Consider the following 18,792-nt stretch of genomic DNA (forward strand, 5'->3'; position numbering starts at 1 on the left):
GCACTTTGCAAAGACACGTGTATTGCGTGGTACTAGTATTTGCAGATACTCTGAATACTAACCAAGTCAAAGAACAATTCCTTCCATTATTTACATGTTAGCCCATTAAGATAATCTTACATACATGGAAAATATTAAAACATTAATTTCCCTTTTAAATTAATACTTACAGACATAACAGTCTGGAAAGCATAATTGTTGTCCATTTCTTGTGCCACATAATTGTATGTCCTAAGGAGGGCAACTCCAGGATCCTGAAGTCCATCAACATCCTCCGAGTCATTAACCACAAAGACTAGTCCTATCCTGCAATCAAACAGATCCCCAGATCATCAATTTATTACACTAATAAAGAATCAACTTTTCATACAACTGTCAGCTACAACCATCATCTTAGACAAAGGCTTTATCTGGGATAGCCTGGTAAGAAGTTGATCAGAGCAGCCAGGAACCAAACTTAGGACATATAAACTGTAACAAGTCCATCAGAATCTTGCTTTTCGTCTCTCTCTCATCCAAAAGTACTTAATTTAAATTTCTTTTGGACTGTCTAAGAAACTGAACTCTGTTTTGCTAATAGCAGAAGTTAAATTTAAAAAATACCTCCAATACAAGGTATGTAATATTTCTGCCGTGTCCTAGCAATGAGAATTTTACAATTGCAAAAGTCACAAAAATAAAACCGATGTAAAAACCCCCCAAACATTAAAACACAGCAATTACCTCAGTGGGATGTGGTTACTGAAGAACATCTCTGCCACGTTCAGTAATTCTGCTGTGGTCTCTTGAGTAGGATCTACTATCAGCACCTGCACACAAATAGTAAGTGAAAAGTTTCCATTCCCTTAAGAAGCGAAGAAGGAGGTTTTGATCAGAGATTGCTTTATTCAAGTCTCAGGGCAGAATTATCATCAGTCCAACTTTATACACTGCCAGGGAGATGAGGCCCACAGCTTGAGGTGGTTCAAGTCCCTATTTGCCCCTAACCAGAGCTCTTTTTTCTATAGGGCCACTCTGCCCCACGCCAAGAATTACAGTGAAGAATTTATAAACTCCTTATTAGATCTTATTTTAAGTAATTTACCTAGAGACTAAAAAGACACCCAGGAATAAGGTTAGGGCTGTTGATCATCTTTTGAAGTCTTGGTGCATAATTGCACTGAAACAACTGAAACAACTAAAGTTCTTGTGAATTCTGCTAAGAAGATGGTATTTAACAAATTTGAAGGATTTCATTAACAAACTTTAGGTGTTATCACAAAACACACCAAATTTATACTCAACAGATGATAGTCTCCTCCACTGATGAAGCATTTTTGGCACATAGTAGATGCCAAAGATGCTCAGTAATCTCTGAATCTCAGTCATAACTTACCAATACAAGTAGAATAAAACCTTTTAGAAAAGCATCCTATCTCAAGCTGAGTGACAGTGCATCCAGCACACATGCGAGGCAAATTTCAAAAGCTAATGTCCCAGCTCTTGACAAAACAAAATGCACATTTCATTTCTACTCAGTTTACCACTTACAAAATTATGGAAGTTTTTTCTAATTTGCCTGATCACTCCTGGAAACGTGGGACGCAGCAGTTCTTGCACACTGGAAGGCCAGGAATTATACCGACTGTCAACTTCAAGATTGTTGATCCACTAAGAAAAAGTAAAGGCATTTAAATGATTGACACTCCTCCTGCTCAGGTCTGAGACTGTAAAATATTTGCAAATCACACGCTATACTGAGCGCTGCATAAATAAAAAATTAAGCTTTTAAAAAAGAGCTAATTATATTTATAACCTCATTTTCCTCTCTGTCTTCACTGCAGTTTCAGAGCTGATTGTGAGATAAGGACAAAAGTTCCCTGACAGCTTAAGAACGCACTGCCCGGCAGCAAACCGAGTACTGCTGTCTAAAGCCACACGCACCGAAATCGCAGGGCTCCTGATGTCCACAGCATAGTCAGAATCTGATGGCTGGATGTTCAACTTCAGAACATTGTGCAGGGAAAGACCCTCAATTCCTAAGCTGTGCAGGCCTTCCATAACACGGGCTTCATTGCGGAGCACATCGATCAAGCTGGAAGGAAAAGGAAAATGGTGTTGAAGTTTAAAGACACGGCAAATAACTTGCTCTTATCCTAAGGGTTAACACGGAAGGTATAAAAAAAGTCTACCATGTCTGGGTTCTTATTTATCACCTGTTTCTAACTGTCCTAAGAAAATTGAGATAACTTTAACTTATTCAATGTCTAGGGTAAGCGACAGTAAATCAGAATAACTAATGCATGATATACGTACATAATTTCAATTGCACATTATTGAAACACATCTTGACAAAGATATGGGATGGTTTTCAGATGAAAAATTTACAGTGATTTATACTTTGAGACTTAGTCTGCGATCTTCAGAATAAAACCTGTATGCTGACAGCCTTGGAGATCAAAATCTTGCTAGTCATAGAACAGATCAAAAGAACAGTACAAAGGTGACTTCCCATTTCAATCTTCAAGGGTATTCTAATTTTCACATTAGCTTTCTTGTTAGAAATGCACTTGAATAAGAGAAGGAACCTTTCCTTTTTACAGTACTTATCAATTAAACCTAATCTAGATATAGACTTTGTGAAGAAGGTTCAAAATTGGCTAAATAACTTCATAATCCACGCACAAGCAGGATGAAAGCTTCTAAACAGGAAACAATTATTATGAAAAATAAAACATTCCTACCTAAATATGTCCTGAGTGTCTAAATCAATTAGTAGTCCATTGATGAACAGGGCAGAATCTCCTGGCTGCAAACCCAATGTCCCTTTGAAATACTGAAAGGAAGTAGGAGGCCATTAGAAGAGTGCACTGCACAGAAAATATTCTTAAAGAGTTTGATGTGTTAAACTGTAGATTTTATCTCCCTTACTGCATTACAAATTGCATTACATTACTTCTCAACTGCAGTCTTTGCTGACTTTTTGCACACATCCATTACCAGAGGAAAACACAGCTGAAGTCATTTAGTGCAGAGACATATAAATTGAAATTCTATTTGTTTCTTCCTACACAATTCAGCAGTGCATTGGAAAGTCCCGGAGAAGACTTTTGAAACATACTCAGATAAAATAATTAAAATGCTTGAGATAAATAATTAAATTTATTTTTTTTAGCTGACAACCCACAAAGCAGATGGTCAAATAGCATCCAGTTCCCTCTCTTAGCTCCTTAACATGCAATTTTGGGCAGAAAATACTTCAACTGCTGGATTTTGCACGGCGCTCGCTATTGGAACTAACTACTGTGTTTAAGGTACCAATTAAGTCCTGACCTAGTGGATATGTCATCAGTGGAAAGCAGATGAGCTGCCATTGTACTCTGATCTCCCTAAGCCAGGCAGCACACACATGGAAAAAATCTTACTAGTATTTTGGTATTTCTCCCAAGTACCTCTAAGCAGTATCCCATTTTAATGGGTACTTGCCCCTGTATTGAGGCACCATCACAGAGAACAATATTGAATCGGGAGAGATGAAGCAAACTTCCCAACTCTAGCATGAAAAATTATGTTTACAAACTGAAAAACTTTCTTCCAATACCTCTCATCTTACAGTACCAGTCACACATTTCTATTAAGAAGAAATGTTAAGATGAACAGAAGGAGACACTTAGCGACCAAAGCAAACCGAGGAATAGCAAAAGTACCATGTGAAGTACCAAGAGCAGGAAAGCAGCTTCTAATCAGAAAAAAATTACGTATTTTATTAAATAAATAAGGCTTCTAGAGAAAAGCTGAGTGTTAATTGTATCTTTCTGTGGATAATTACATAGTAAACTCTAACAGACTACTAGCAGTGAACTTAACTATCAAATAATATGCACACAAACTGAGTTGTACAGAGAACAGCTCTAAAGGGCAGGGTTAGATGTAGCCAGATCTGGATCTAGTAGCCTAGGTATTCTCTTGGAAAAAAAGAATCCACAAAACCATGGGTTTACCTGTGAAGGAGTCTGATCTAACACATAACAAAAAAGCCACCAGGTAGCTTTACCTTGCACTTACATCCTATACTTTGTCCCTTCCAGAATCACACAGGACAACAGTGTCAAACCCTATCCCTTCTTTTCTGATTTTATCACTACTAATCAACAAGGCATTTCTCTCTCAGAACAGGAATCTCAAGGGACTTGTAAGTAGACGTTGTGTAGCTTTGCATTTACTACTGGGCTTGCCAGATATCATTAGTTAGATTTTTAAACAATATGTGTGTACTTAACATACTTTGTCTTTTTCCTAATAATACCTTTCAGTGAGACTGGAACGTGTGGATTGAGCAGTGCGGATCATATAGCAAAAGCTGTTGTTTGGCTTTTTTGCACTGTTATCTTAGAGTTTTATTTTGCACTCTATCCAGACCGCATTACCTGGTGCACAAAATTCTGTACAAAAGCCTGTACAAAATCCCCAAGTGGCTCTTGGTTTTTTCAGTGCTTTGCAAATGCCAAGTATGTAACTTAGCTGTCAAAACACTGCTGCAAACACCAGAGCCTACCCAGTGACCTCCAAAGGCCCCTCATGACCTGGGGGTTTTTATGATTCTGTTTCAAAGCACATGTAGAATTAGCTGATGAATTTTATCCCTTCAAGAGTTTCACTCTCAAAGCACCAACACTGAAACCATTTCCTCCACATAGTATGAATCATTCTAAAGCCATGGCAGGTTTGAATTTATTCTGTGACTCTTCCTGGCAAACACTGATGAATACAGGTACCTAAGCATCATCTCAAATTGGGTAATGAGAACTAAATTTCTTCTGCATCCTTAAAACTGTAAGAAAATGCTTAATATATCTGTTTTTCAAGCAATAGCTTTCTAACAAGTATAGTATTTTCATATTTGAGCAAAGAAAGTAAATTATGTTCCTAATCCATGTTTGAAAATCCACCACTTCTTCTCTTCTGAAATGCACACTACAAAGTTGTGTGTGAAAATACTGGTCATTATCTTGAACAACACCTAAACTTTTAAACAGAATCATTATTTTCAAAGCTTGAATTTCTATTAAAACAGAAGTGCAAAGTCACTATGTTACTTTCTGGAAGTATTACCTTTTGGTTCTCTTCAATTTCTGCTCTGAGTTCTGAAGAAACAACTGTTTTTGTTATGGCTCTACAAAAATAAAAACATCATGCTGTGAATCATCATTCTGTGTACCTGCTTATCCTACTTTTTGTACTTTACATATTAATATAATTAACTCTCCAACATAAAGAGCTGCAATCAGAAGCACTGGCACTTTGTGATACTATTGAACAGTGGGATGCAGCATTTTTCTTACAGCATACAATTCAGCAGCACAAAAACATGAACCACGTGCCACCTCTCAGTGTCTAATTTGATATTAACCACAATAGAAGTGAGAAGCTGCCAGAAAGGTAGAGGTGGAGGCTGGCAACACAAAATAGGGGGATTTCACTCCACATGGTGGGTTCCAATTCCTTTCCTTACTTTGGATCTAGTGATTGCACCATCACAGAATGGGCAAGTACAGCCCACAGATCAGATTAAAACCACAGTAAGAGTGCAATACCTGCCTTAAGAAGATCTAAAAAGCACCTTAACATCAGTTAGTGGGAAATAAGACCAGAAATCAGTTTCTTTTTATTCTCATCTCAGGTGTATCTCCACCTATGCAAAAATGAGGAGCTCCTATAATATCAACTTCACAATCCAGGCCATGGAATTTATCAAGAGATATTTCTAGACTGGTTGGGCAGACCAGACTATGACTGAATTTTTTGATATTGATTTGAATACACTAAAGACAGTCACTGACAAAGTGCAAAACCCAGCAGATTTGCACATCTCTGACATGAGACTGTTTGGCAAAGAGGATCCCAGAAAAGCGGGATCCTGTGAATGGATAAACATTAAGGCCACCAAACAGAAAACACAGCCGATAAATTCTTGAGGACTTGATGCAATAGGTTCAGAAACATTTCACAACAAAAGAGCTCAGGCAATTCTGGCAAATTCTCCACTAGTCCACATCAGCTGCCATGCAAAATAAACACTTTAAGATCCTCTTTGTAACTGTAGGCTGAAGAACAGCATAAACATTCTCCAGTGTTTGCTTCCAGCTAAATGAAACTCAGACATTAACCCAACCAGTGCTGCCTGTCTCAGATTCTGCTCAGAAAAAAAGAGTGAGAAAACTTCCTAGAACTCATAATTAAAGTTACCTGGCCTTTGTAGGAAAGTTCTGACTGAGATCTTTCATGACCATGAGAGCATCCATGGGGGGAGCAGTCAAAATGCGAGCAGCAGTTTGAAAACTCAAATCTTAGAAGTAAAAAAAGTAGAAGTCAAGAACTCAAAACTGAAAACAAGGCAATGCAGAGGCATCATAACTTTAGCTTTCAACTTTTTTGCATGCTACCTAAGAAAATTCATTTTCTAACTGCACCTGTAGATACCCTTTTTTTAAAATCATCTTCTTAGTATTCAACCTCTGTTGCCTTGAAACAAGTAACCCTTCCAAACTGAACCAGTGCATGCTGCCTTCAGGTTGCTTCAATGAGTCCAGACCAGCACTCTTTTTTCTTTGGCTGAGGTGGGAGAATCTGCCCTTCCATTCGATATAGGTACATTCCCTTTGGCTACCAGTTATGTTCAGCCTTTCATATTACTCTTTTTGAGAGGATGAAAAGCATTTCCACAGGCCTCTACAGATTTTTCTGGGGAAAGAGCCCAGAGGTGCACACAGGTGATTTAGAAAGACAGTTTTCCTCTGGTCTTGAGAAATTTCAGCTTTCTACACCAAGAATGTGATCATGGAAAGAAATTTTAATTCCTTTTCTTTCCTGCATTTAGTGGACCATACAAGCAGCCAGTCTCAGAGCAAGTGGTTCACTGCACTTCACAATATAGAAAGCAATCCTTGTGTCACAAGACCTGTGAAACAATCTTTCTAAAAGCTATTTCAACAGGACTCTACAAAAAAAGGCACTTTAAAAAAAATCCATTATTTTCCACTGCAGGAATTTACAGTCAAACTCTTGTCAACTGTACCACCAGCAACCTTGACTGTGCAGAACACGAGAAGATATATTTACACTGAGTTTTTGTAGATCAATACTGAAAGCCTTCATCCAGATTACCTTGTAGCTGCCACACTTTCAAAGGTGCCATTTCATTGGTACTTTCCACGAGGTGTTTTCTGAGCTCCTTCAACTCTTCTGTCAAGTCAGGATACAGCTGCCTAAAAGGGTGCAAGGGTCAAACAACTCCTGTGGTTTCCTGTCAGCAGGTCTGCTGCTAATTCAAAGAAACTACCATATGGAAAGATGCTGCTAAACACACATGGGTAACTCTGACATGCAAAAAATAATAACAAAGCAAAAGATCAGCACCTCTGCAACAAGTGTTTTAAGAAAGATCAACCACTTACAACTGAGTTTTACCTTAGTTTTCCAAACAGAAATCCTTGCACTTCATCAATAGGGTCATTTTCATCTATGACTGTGGCATTCACGTCTGTGCCTATAAACACACAGAGAACACCACTGGCACCAAGGCTATTCAGAAACAGAAAAGCAGGAAAATCTGGGGGTTTATATGTCTGTGTGCACATATACACACATATCACCCTATCAAAGTAGTTTTGGCAGGTGCATGAGAGTTTGCAAAGCACAGATCAGTGCTCTAAAAGCAACAAAAGCAAAATAACATGCAGAATTCTAAGCTTTGTCTTCCCCAAGAAAACCAAGAACAGGAAAGACGTTCTGATCTAAGGATGGGTAAGTTAAGACAAATTAAGGTAGAGAAATTGTTATTCACCAGCAGAGAATGGCTGGCTCTCTGGTAAAATATTAGTTGCATTAATAGTGCTATTACTAAGATCTAGCCCAGAGCCATGACTCCATTGTGCCCAACATCTCACAAAGACAGAAGACAAGTGCCAAGGCAAAGATATGTTCAATTGGGAACATGCTCCCAAAAGTAATTTCGGAGCTAAGGAAAGAATTCAATTCAAACAGTCATTCAGAGCAAAATAAATATAAAATTATCTTTGCAAAATTAAAATGTTCACATTAAAATGCTTGAAACAGTAATTCACCTTTCACCTGTGTATCATCCTTGGCCTTATATTCTGTACTTTTAATAGCCAGTTCTACGCCATAGCCAGAGAGGTAGACTTTTTCTTTGCTGGGATTCTGGAAGGAAAAGCAATTAATAAACAGTATATTACCACTCTTTGTTTTGATGTACAGATTAAAAGCTGCCACTTCCCAAAGCTAGGAAATCTCAAGCTGGTACACATTTCAGACATAATTGGTAATGAGAAACAAACACAGTGATTCTGTGATTCTGTAGTAACATACTCTAATAATTATATTTCCTATTGTATTTCAAACAGTTTTTGAAGTTCAGCAAGCATGAATTATTCCTATGAACCAAAAATCATCAAAAACCACAAAGAGGAACACGAAACAATGTTTTCAGGATACAGTGTGTGAGCCAAGTAGAGCTGGATACATTCCTGTCACCAAATCAGATAGAAGGGGGAAAGGAACTTCAGCTGTGAGGTTCAAAAATGAACATTCACTGAAGAGTTATCACGGAGAATTACAAGAAATAAAACTATCAGTAAGAAGAGATATATAATTTGGTCTGACTAATGAGAAAAACATGATCACTTGTTAAAGTATTTTGAAGTATATAATACTCACATAACAGTACCAAGATCTCATGTGTAATACACTTAATTTTGAATATACTGATAAACAAATTCCTTTTATAAAAGGAATGTGGTGTATCCAATGTATTACTTTATTTGATTAAAAGTGCAAGTAATGTTAAAAGGGAACCAGCCAATGCTTTTTTTTTTTTTTTTTGCATTCAAGCTCTGGCTGCTACACTGCAGGTTTGGGTAACATTTAGTAATATTCAAGAAACAAGTCAAATAATCAGTTTCTCAGAGCTTTTGAAATGTAGTTTTAAGCACTAGTCCAGTGGCCACAAGCAATTTAGTGGAGGAAGATGGAAACCAGGATAAATTGCATGACGAATGGTGAGAGGTTCTGTAACAAAACTGCTACAGAAGTAATGCCTTTCTTTTGAAAGTAGTATCTTACTGTTAATCCTTGCTTTGCCTATCAAATAACTAAGTGGCCTGACTATGACAGATCTGACTGTTTCCTATGATCTAATATAGGTAGAGAAACATTTCTTTACATTAAAGTCCCTAATTAATCAAGTTTAATTCTGGATGTGTGAAATCAAATGATGCTCTTACTTAAACAATCAGGAGATTATTCTGTATTCCTCAGCTATATGCAATAAAAAATAGAACTTTGAGCATTCCAAATAAATATTCCAAAACAAATGCAGCAGCACATGAAGTCAAGTTAAAGGGAACAAACTTGGGCTAGATTTCTTTTTTAAAACCCGGGCCAGTTACTCTTTCAAATTCAAATACCTCAGTTACAATGCACAGATACACTTACAGCAATGTAGTGTCTGAGGACATAGGTGATTTCTCCTGCCTCAGCCTTTGAAACAAGCCTCCTGTGGTGTCTGTAGAACTCCTCTGAGCCAATCTCAGCATAAAGGATGACAACGGGACTTTCGGGGTTTGACGCTGGGTACTTGTGGTCCCCCTTGAACAAAAATGGCTTTGGCCTAAGAGGAAACATTGAAGATTGCCACAGTGTGATTCACAGTATTTCCTCACTCAATGCAAGATGGACTTTTTTTCCCTGTTTAATCACTATTCCTGTTCTCACTGAATACATGTGTCAAGCTATTCCCACATATTATCAAGGTTGGCAACACCTGTTGCATGTTGATAATGCTTTGTTAAAACTGAACATGTGAAAATGAAACAAGTAACTAAGAGCTATTTTGAATCTAATATGACCCTTATTTTAAAAATGAACCACTTCCCTTAAATTTCCAATTAACTTTCTCCCCTTCCCCCCCATGATTCAAAGATTCTGTATAACAAATTAAAAAAGCTGATAGAACAAATATCAGGAACACAAATTCATTTGAACTTGGCTTAGTATACAAACAAGAAAGTGAATGAGAAGACTATTTTTAACTCCTGTCTTGATATTTTGTTTAAAATACAATGAAATATTTAAAATATTCCCAGTGAGTGGGAAAAATTGCATGTGAGCTATAGATGCCATATGTTTGCACATTGACAAAAAACTCTTTATGCTTACAAAAGGCCAAACTACCAAGGTTACTATGAAAACAAACTGAAATTTAAGGGCTTGGCTTTGTTTTGGTTTGTTACTTTGTTTTATTTTCTGAAGAGGTATTACAGCTTCTTTTTGTTACAAGCAGTTACAATCAAGTTCTGTTTGCACAGAGAAATCTGAATTTGAAATACATATTGTGTGGTAATGCTTTTCTTTGTTAATGCTGAGGAAAATTATACAGAGAAAAAAAATACTGTGCATTCTTCCAGCCATTCATGAAACAATCTGTTACGATAACTCTCATTTTAATATGCAGCTCCTTCTATTCTCTCTACATACTGAAGGCTTTACACTCTCCTGAGAATTCCTACTGTCCTTCAACAATTTCAAGCTGTTGCAGGATTTGTTTCCAATTTTTCCTGTGCACATTCCTCCTAGCAGAATATCAAAGAGTAAGGGATAAGAAAACAATCATTGCAATCTGGATTAATACAAAATAAGAGACTACCACTCCTTTGCAAGCAATGGACAGGATAAATCAACACCGAAGAAAGTAGAAACTATTGCTTTATTACAATGTCTTCACAGTAGTGAGTCTAAATTTTAAAAGCTAATCCAGTGATAGGAAATTAAGCCAATACCTGTCTGAGGCTGCCCGTAAAAGGTCTCCAAGAGAGTCAAATTCACACGTCTTCTCCCCATGCACAACGAAAAACAGGGTACAGCCCTTTGGTGGAGGTTCATCTGCTGCTATCTGTATAAAATATTTGCAATAATGTAGGTTGAATAAGTGAAAATATAATAAAATTCACTTAGAACAAGTGGAAATTATAACAGTGTAGCTGTGTAGCAACCAGTATTATTTGATTTCTTATATTCCAAACTAGTACTTTTTCCATGTTTGTGACATAATTTAAATGCAAGGTGAAATTGCAAAATTGAGAGCTAAGCCTTAACTTATTTCCCAGTCTGTTATTATTAACTGTAGTGTCAGTTCCAGGTACAGAAAGCAAGGCTTGCAATTGTAGGGGGTTTGGTTGAGTTTTTTTTTGCATTACACATCACAAACCTCTGTATTTGTTGAATATCAAAAGACAAAATTACTCCAGATAAAAAAGGAAGATGTTTTACAGTATTACCTAAATAAAGCACATTCTAATGTGAGACAATTTGCAATGAACTATATAATACCCTGAGTTAAAAAAAAAACAGAATAAAATGAACTTCCATTTATGAGTTGTAATCACCAGAGAGATATATTAAATGGATTATTATCTTCAAGTAAGTACAATTGAACAACAGGAACAGCAGCAGCATCACAAGTACCAATGGAGCCACAGGGATTTTCCTCATAAAAATCTTCACACAATTATTAGTGAAGCAGGCACAAAGATATTCAGACATGTCAAAATCCCAATTTGTTAATCTACTCCAGACAAAAATTCGGCACCCCATGAAATTCACATATACATCTGCTCTGCAGCTCAGGTGTATGGAGCAGTCAGTCAGGTCAGGGGTTTTCTACTCCCAAACATCTCCTTCCACACCTCACTCCTTCTTGGGCCTTAGGCAAAGCTCTGCAGACCATTTGAGCACTTCCTGTACTAACCTGTTGAAAAGCTTGAACGGTTGCAGAATAAGAGCGTAAAGACAAGGAAAATTTCAGCAAATTCTGCTGCAAAGGTGACAGAGTCTGGCAGGCTACTTTCAGCATTTCCTGGTAAGAAGAAGAATCGCTACCTGCAAAGTCAAAGTACAGCAGTTATCCTCCTATACCATATTCTTATCGAAGAGGGACCTTCCATCTCATGATTTATACAAACATGGGCTAACTAGCCCATGAAATTAATCTTAAACACGCACATGACTGTTCCTCCTCAATTGTCATTACTACCGGTTCTATAGGTGGATGAGAGTGGACTTCAATACAGACTCATGAGAGCAAACTTAAATACATTCCTGAGGATGCAAACACAGGCTGGGGAGGAGGGAAACAGTTAAGAGCTCCCATTTAATTTCAGCTGAGAAGTAGTAACACAGAGAAAAGGTATTTACAATATTTTATACTTCATGTTGAAAAAGAAACTGGCAAGCAAAATGTTTCAGACCCATCCACTACAGCTTTTGTCAGAGGGATATCCAAAAGCCTTGAGCATATTGCAGCAAAAAATATTACTGAAATCAGCATTTTAAAAGTCAAATGAGGACTAACACAAAACGTTTATTTTTCAACTCTCAGTTAGCATCAAGAAAAAGACTATGAAAACTTACCATACTGTTCAGATGTCTTAATATTCTCACTGGCTTCCACAAAATTCCAGAATTTTTCTTGACCTTCTTCTGACAAAAATTCACTGAGCAAGAAGAGAAGTTAGCTAGATCTAGGAATTTTCTCTCAAGTTACAAATGTCATACACTGTAAAACTTTAAGAAAGTTCGTTCCTACCATTTACTTACCTATGTCAGAAAACTGCGTTACTAGAAAAAGCAGTGCAGGAAAACCAAAAACAAACACAACACACCTCAACAAATAATAGTTGCAGACCAGGACAAACACACAGTACATGAAAACACCCTGTAAGGCACCTACTGATCTCTCAAAGACCACTAACAGGCAGCAGTGCCCACCCTGACACCTCTCCTCCCTAATGCATTTCTTTGCTAGCTCTCTTTTATGAGAAATATTCACTTTTGATTATTTTGCTGTAACAAACTGTAGATTATTGGAACTATCAGCTTTGGTGGGGTTTCTCGTTTGTTTCTTTGTAAATCAGCAGAAGAAGTCACAGCTTCGTGATTAGGTAGGTATACAATGTTAGATAGTAAAATTAATTCTCTAAACGTTGCTAACAACAAATACTGTATCATGTCTAAACATGTTACACACTTGATGCTGTAACAGAAGGTTTGGAGCCCACTCACTGCCACAATGACCTGTGTGTTCTGACCCAAGGTGGCAGGTGGTGCTTTAACACCTGGGTAACAAATTGCAGTGCTGGCCTAAGTACATTGAACAGCAGCAAAGATTTTACACTGCAGTGCTGCATCACGCTGCAGTTCATCCCAGGCGAACAATCCTACCTATCCCAAGTCTTTGAATACAATGGATATTGTATTCAACGGATATTGTATGCAAATGTGCCTTTGGCATAATATTTTCATTTTTTACTTACTGTTTCACACTCTCTTAGGGGGAGCTTTTCCCCAACAAATGTCTCACGGTGTGAGGATATTTAAATGCTGGCATTAACACCTGTGCTTTTCATTTTACTGCTTAAGGAACTTTCAGTCTTAAGCTTCAACAAAGAAGGTTACAGAAAAGTAATTTCCCCTAGGACACACTGGTCCTCTGACCCCAAGCCTTGCCCATATGAAGGAAACCCAGCGATGTTCAATTATTGTCATGTGAAGCAATCTACAGTAACACAGACAGCATTCCATATTTGGCAACACCCTTAAGTGACACAAAATTAGGCACACACACTCTTAAACCGAAAAAAGTCCTATTTTGCATTGATATCTCCAAACTAAAATATAAAAAAATGAAATTATGGGGACTTCAAAAGTGCTAAGCAGACTGGCAGTGAAAAGATAGCATTTTGCTTTCTTTTTTCATAGCACCTTTAGGGAAAAAAAAAAATCTTTAGTACCGTAGAAGAAATCTTCCCAGGGTGACTTGCACAACTCTTACCAAAGCAGTTGACTTTAATCAATGCACAGCTCACATGAACAAAGTTAAACTCTAGCTTTACTGAGCTAAACATACACAAGCAGCAGCACATATCAAAACCTACAATCAATGCTGAAGTAAAATACCTTTTGCTATGGAATCTTACAAGATCATGCTAAACCCCTCTAATTAGTGCCTTGAGTAAAACTTCATAAAGCAAAATAATACAGTGTAATTGTTTATGGTTATTAATGTTTGTTCTAATGCATAATGAAAGAATTTATCATGCAAAAAGAACTACTACTGTCTGCTTTAAAATCTCCTCCCATCTCCCTACACAGAGCAGTGATCATGTTCAGCTGTTAATACTAACAATGAGTTAGTAATAACCAGAATCCAAAGTGCCACATAACAAAGAGAACACATTATTTTATCCTATAAGCATAATCTGATTTGTCAACAAAAAATCACAATGCACTTACCTTGTTTCAAGGAGCAAAGGAGTTGAAGACCACTTCGTAGTTAGAGATGTTGTCACAGCTTTAGAATCTCCTTTTACAAGTGAAGAGCTGAAGCAGATTCCAAGAACTGCAATAAGTATTCCCATTTTATAGAAGCCTGAAAATGATGACAAAAAAAGTTAGTTTTGCATTGTCTCTTTTTATAAATACAGAATCTCACATATCCAAATATATTAGGACATTTTAAGCTTCAGTGGCCCATTTAATGCAATACACCAATGAGATGAACATCATCTCACCTGAGCTTCCAAAATCAGAAATACTGTGAAAACGTAAAGAGAGGCAAGGAATTTACAATCTGACTCCTGAGCTGCAATTAAACCTAAATCAATTCCAGCTTCCTCTGTGTTTATACTTTCAAATAAACTTGCTTCAGTTCTGGGACACCTACATACTACTTACTTTAGGAGGAGGTACTTTAAACTGGGTGAAAAACCAACCCACCGTTCATTTCATGGGAGGTAAAGTCACACCTTGCATTTGCAGCAGCCAAGTACTAACCAGTGTCAGATAAAGCAGGCAAGGATGAGGTTCCCTAGTCAGCCCTTTAGGTTCTGCTGGGCACAGCGGACTGCTTCTCTGGGGAATGAAGAAACAAGCATCTCCTGGATGCACTAAGCACCACCAATTTTGGAAGCTGAAAAATGAACAAAATAATGAAAACAGACTCACATGATACATCTTACTGTGAGAAATAAGACAAAAAGAAAAAAAAAAAGGCCATTTCTTTAGTGTCCTTCATGGGTACTTTCATGTCTTTGTGTTCTCTGAGCTATACAGCAGAACACAGCTGAGTGGAATTTCCTTGCCCACAACTCTTACACTTATAGAAGACCTGAATTCTCCTGTTGGTTTTTCATTAGTCTCCAAAACTTCAAGTTTTTTTCCCCCTCTCTGTCTAGACTATATTTTCTACATACCCGATATGCACCCAGATACTGTCTTGTTTCTTCATGGTTATTTTTCTGGATAACTCATTTTCCATTTTCCCCCTGCAAGTGAAAAAACATCCCACACCAAACCCAGGTATATCACAGCCACCAACCTGCCAGGATCTAACTCATGCTTCTTTTTCATGATGATCTCAATGTAAAAAACAGTGTTATATATCTGTAGCTCTAAGCTCCGCCTGTATATACACACAGACAAAAAAACTGAATCCTGTTTCCTTTTAAAATTTACATTCTCCAGCAATCACTCAGCCACTGTTCTTTTTCTCAGGATTAAACCAGAAATGCCTGCTGTGATATCCAAAGAGCAGCTTGCTCAGCTGCACTCAACGTTTGCTTTATGCCACACCTGGGAAGGAGGCAGATGGCATCACAGAATGCTCAAAGCCATCATTCCCTGTGTGCAGAGGGGAAGTTCAGCCAATATTTGTGGAGTGAAACCTCGGCTTCCGCCAAGTGCAACATAAAAACCACAGTTTGCAGTTCCTCCCAGAGTCGGGTCATTCTTATTCACTGCAAATCATAAACACACAAATGAATATACTGAACTGTATTCTCACAACTAAAGCTCCTGTGCTGCTCTCTAGTGCCTTCTTTCCCAGAATGGGAAAGACTGTAATAAAAGCCTTTTTCTGTATGAAATAGGAAAGAAACCAAAGTACACATGTGTCACCTGACACCTGTTTAGCCAACTGAAAACCTGCACATTAGAACTTAATAACAGCCTTGAATAATGACAGCCATAAAACAAAGGAAAGACCAAAATCTCAAAGAAAAATACACCATGAAAAAAGAGGTAAGAGGCACGGGAATGAACCGTGTGACACGAGGAGATCCAGCTGTGGTCTGTGTCAGGTGACAAAGCAAATCCCAACCTGAATTACAATACTGCAAAGTGGAGTTCTCACATCTAGTTTGTAAATATTTTTCCTCCTTTATTTTTCTTCCAATTACTCAGTTTAAAATACTTCTGGGAACTTGGGCAGGCGGGAAAGAAACAAATCACCCCACAGCCGCAGGCAGCGCTCTCTGCCATGCCCTGTCAGGTCAGCAAGTGGCAAAGATCAGCGCACGGCAAAGATGTCTGGTAACAGCGATCGCTGACGGCTCGGATCGCTCTGTGAGCACGTCCTGTGAAGTGCTCGTGTTGCCGTGCTATGGACACCAAAACTAAAACATGGCGATTAACTGGTTAGCCCACGAGTAGAAACCCCTTGTTCCAGCTGGAGGTCGGCGCCCAGCGGGCTCTCACTGCAGCGCTGAACAGACGCACGGCAGCTCAAAAGGGCTCAAAACACGCCTTAAACCCGGATCGTCAGGTCCTTAATGGTGCGGGGAATTAACCGGGAGCGCGGCCTCCGCCGCTCCCCGGTCCCGCTACACCCGTGCGCCCGCGGACCGACTGAGTCCCGCGGGGCCCCGCCGGCCCCCAGCCCCGCACGGCGTCCCGAGGGGCGCGGCCCCGGGCCCTCCCCACCGCCGCTCCCTCACGGCCCCCGCCGGCCGCCCGGCAACCGCACCTGCCCCGCGGCCGCCGCTCCCTCCCGGCTGCCACCTCTTCCGCTTCCGCTTCCGCGGCCGGGCCAGAGGCGCCGCGGCGCCGCAGTGGCGGCGGGGCCGGGCCGGGGCCATCGCGGGGGACGGCGGCGGCACCGCGCCTTCCCCTCAGAGAGCCGCTGCCGCGGGCGGGCTGGGCAGCCCCGGCCCTGGGTAACGGCCGTGGTAACCACGGGGCCTTCTCCAGGACTCCGGTGCAATCTCAGTTTAAAGAGGTAACGCCGGAGGCAAAGGTGGGACCCGTGTTTCCGCCTTCAAATCGTCCATTAGCAGTCGGCAGCCTGCGCTGCTGAAAGGAGACCGTGTATACAAAGAGCTGCTTCTTTCACTTGCTCGTTCATTTACAGTGTAAACTAAAATAAGCATATGGCAGATTAAAACCCAGTTGTTCTTCATTTATCTTCTCTGTACTTTTCACAGCTCTCCATCAGAGCTCCCTCTGAGCTGTCCCTCTTGCAGCCCGAAGAAGCCAACTCCACCTTGCCGTTCTCTGTGTGCTCTGTGCCCAGCTGGCCCTGCCGCGTCCTCTGAGCGCTCTGTAGTGTCACTGTGGGCTTTCTGAGTCACAGGGATGGGGCAGCAGAACTGGGATCTCAGGCAAGACGTGTAGATCCAGAATAAAGCCGGGAGTCGAAACAGGCAAAGTAACTTGGGCAAGGGTAAGGGAGTGTCCCAGGAGCTGAGCCACAGGACAGCTGGCTGGTTGACGGTCATCCTGGAGAGTGGTATCCTTCCAAAGCAAACCATCGCCCGTGCCAGGGCTTCCTCAGCAGCTCTTTGCAAGGCTCTTCACAACACAAACACGAAAAGTTTGCATAGCTGAGCTTACACGTGATCCTGTAATTTCAAAGGTTTTCCTTCTGGTTTCATTTTAAAACACTGAAACTCTGAAAGTGACAGATGTTGTCTGACTTCATCTCCGAGCTCCAAGACATGAGAACAATGTCATGAAAAATAGTGGTGTTCTGAGCTGTGTGTAACCAAACCTGCACTGCTGGTGTCTCTGGGTTGTGATGTGATTACCAAGGTTTGTGGGTTTGGGGTTTATTTATTTATTTCTTCCCCTTTGCCCCAGTGAGTAGCAAACAGCTATGCCAGGCACAGCAGGGCTGTTAGGGTCAGGAATTCATTGATGCCATCGGTTTATTTACCAAGTCTCTTCGCCCTGAGCTCAGCAGCAAAACTGTCGCCGGCAGACAGGGCCAGGGCCTGTCCAGCCGGCAAGGCCGGGGTGCGGGACGCGGGGAGCGGGGCGGGGGCCGGGGGCGCGGTCAGCATCCGGCCCCGCCCACCCCGCGTTTCCTCGGAAACCTCGCGGCGTGCGGCCAATAGCGCGCCCGGGCGCGGCACCGCCCCTCCCGCGCCTCGCGAGATCTGTGCCCGCCAGAACGTGAGCGCGGACTACACTTCCCGGCGACCCTCGGGGCGGACGCGGCAGCCAACGAGGAGCGTAAACTCGTGGTGGGCGGGGCCGGCCCGGGCCAATCGGGCGCAGGCAGCTGCGGCGGCGGAAGCGGCCTTCGGAGCTCGGCAGCGGCGGCGGTGCCGCGGGGCGACCGGCGCACGGCAGCGCCCTGGGCACAGGTACCGCCCCGCTGCGGCTGTCGCGGGCAGCTCCGGAGAAGGGCTTCAAGGGGGGGCGGCGGACGCCGCTTCAGTGTGCGGCGGCCTTGGGGAGGGGAGTGAGCCTGCAGCTGGCGGAAGCGCTGCGGAGCGGGGCGAGCGGAGCGGAGAGGGGCAGAGTGAGGCCGCGCGGGGCGGGAGGCGGGAAGGGACTGCAGCCGGGCAGAGCGCTGCCGGGCCGGGCTGGGGCGGCGGGGCCGTCGCGTTGCCGGGCACATCCGGGCCCTGCGGCCCCTCACGGCGGCGGGGCGGGGCGGGGACGGCGGGCGCTCATTGG

General features: G+C 41.1%; 2 protein-coding genes across 10 annotated transcripts in view; one reads left to right on the plus strand and one right to left on the minus strand.

Annotated features, from left to right (window-relative positions):
- The window catches only part of UGGT1 (UDP-glucose glycoprotein glucosyltransferase 1), a 43,196-nt gene extending 26,214 nt beyond the window's left edge, over positions 1-16,982 (minus strand). For 2 of the 5 annotated variants that reach the window (XM_027703708.1, XM_027703707.1), the window contains exons 1-16: positions 16,856-16,982; positions 14,347-14,482; positions 12,466-12,548; positions 11,804-11,934; positions 10,836-10,948; positions 9,493-9,667; positions 8,103-8,199; positions 7,447-7,525; positions 7,144-7,244; positions 6,226-6,325; positions 5,092-5,152; positions 2,724-2,815; positions 1,924-2,074; positions 1,531-1,650; positions 724-809; positions 171-306 (exon numbers count right to left, since the gene is read on the minus strand). In XM_027703708.1, the coding sequence (XP_027559509.1) occupies positions 171-306; positions 724-809; positions 1,531-1,650; positions 1,924-2,074; positions 2,724-2,815; positions 5,092-5,152; positions 6,226-6,325; positions 7,144-7,244; positions 7,447-7,525; positions 8,103-8,199; positions 9,493-9,667; positions 10,836-10,948; positions 11,804-11,934; positions 12,466-12,548; positions 14,347-14,482; positions 16,856-16,967 (1,773 nt within the window). In that variant the 5' untranslated portion in view covers positions 16,968-16,982. Of the gene's footprint in view, positions 1-170; positions 307-723; positions 810-1,530; positions 1,651-1,923; positions 2,075-2,723; positions 2,816-5,091; positions 5,153-6,225; positions 6,326-7,143; positions 7,245-7,446; positions 7,526-8,102; positions 8,200-9,492; positions 9,668-10,835; positions 10,949-11,803; positions 11,935-12,465; positions 12,549-14,346; positions 14,483-14,886; positions 15,023-15,684; positions 16,481-16,524; positions 16,733-16,855 lie in introns of those variants that run through there. The other 3 variants (XM_027703709.1, XM_027703711.1, XM_027703710.1) reach the window with 3 other exon arrangements.
- Positions 16,983-18,409: 1,427 nt separating this feature from the next.
- The window catches only part of SAP130 (Sin3A associated protein 130), a 24,903-nt gene continuing 24,520 nt past the window's right edge, over positions 18,410-18,792 (plus strand). For all 5 annotated transcript variants that reach the window (XM_027703941.1, XM_027703944.1, XM_027703942.1 and 2 more), the window contains exon 1: positions 18,410-18,476. The gene's annotated coding sequence lies outside the window, so the exon portion shown is untranslated. The remainder of the gene's footprint in view (positions 18,477-18,792) is intronic.

Source organism: Neopelma chrysocephalum, unplaced genomic scaffold (assembly GCF_003984885.1).
Source record: "Neopelma chrysocephalum unplaced genomic scaffold, ASM398488v2 Primary Assembly neopelma1_252, whole genome shotgun sequence".
Lineage (NCBI taxonomy): Eukaryota > Metazoa > Chordata > Aves > Passeriformes > Pipridae > Neopelma > Neopelma chrysocephalum.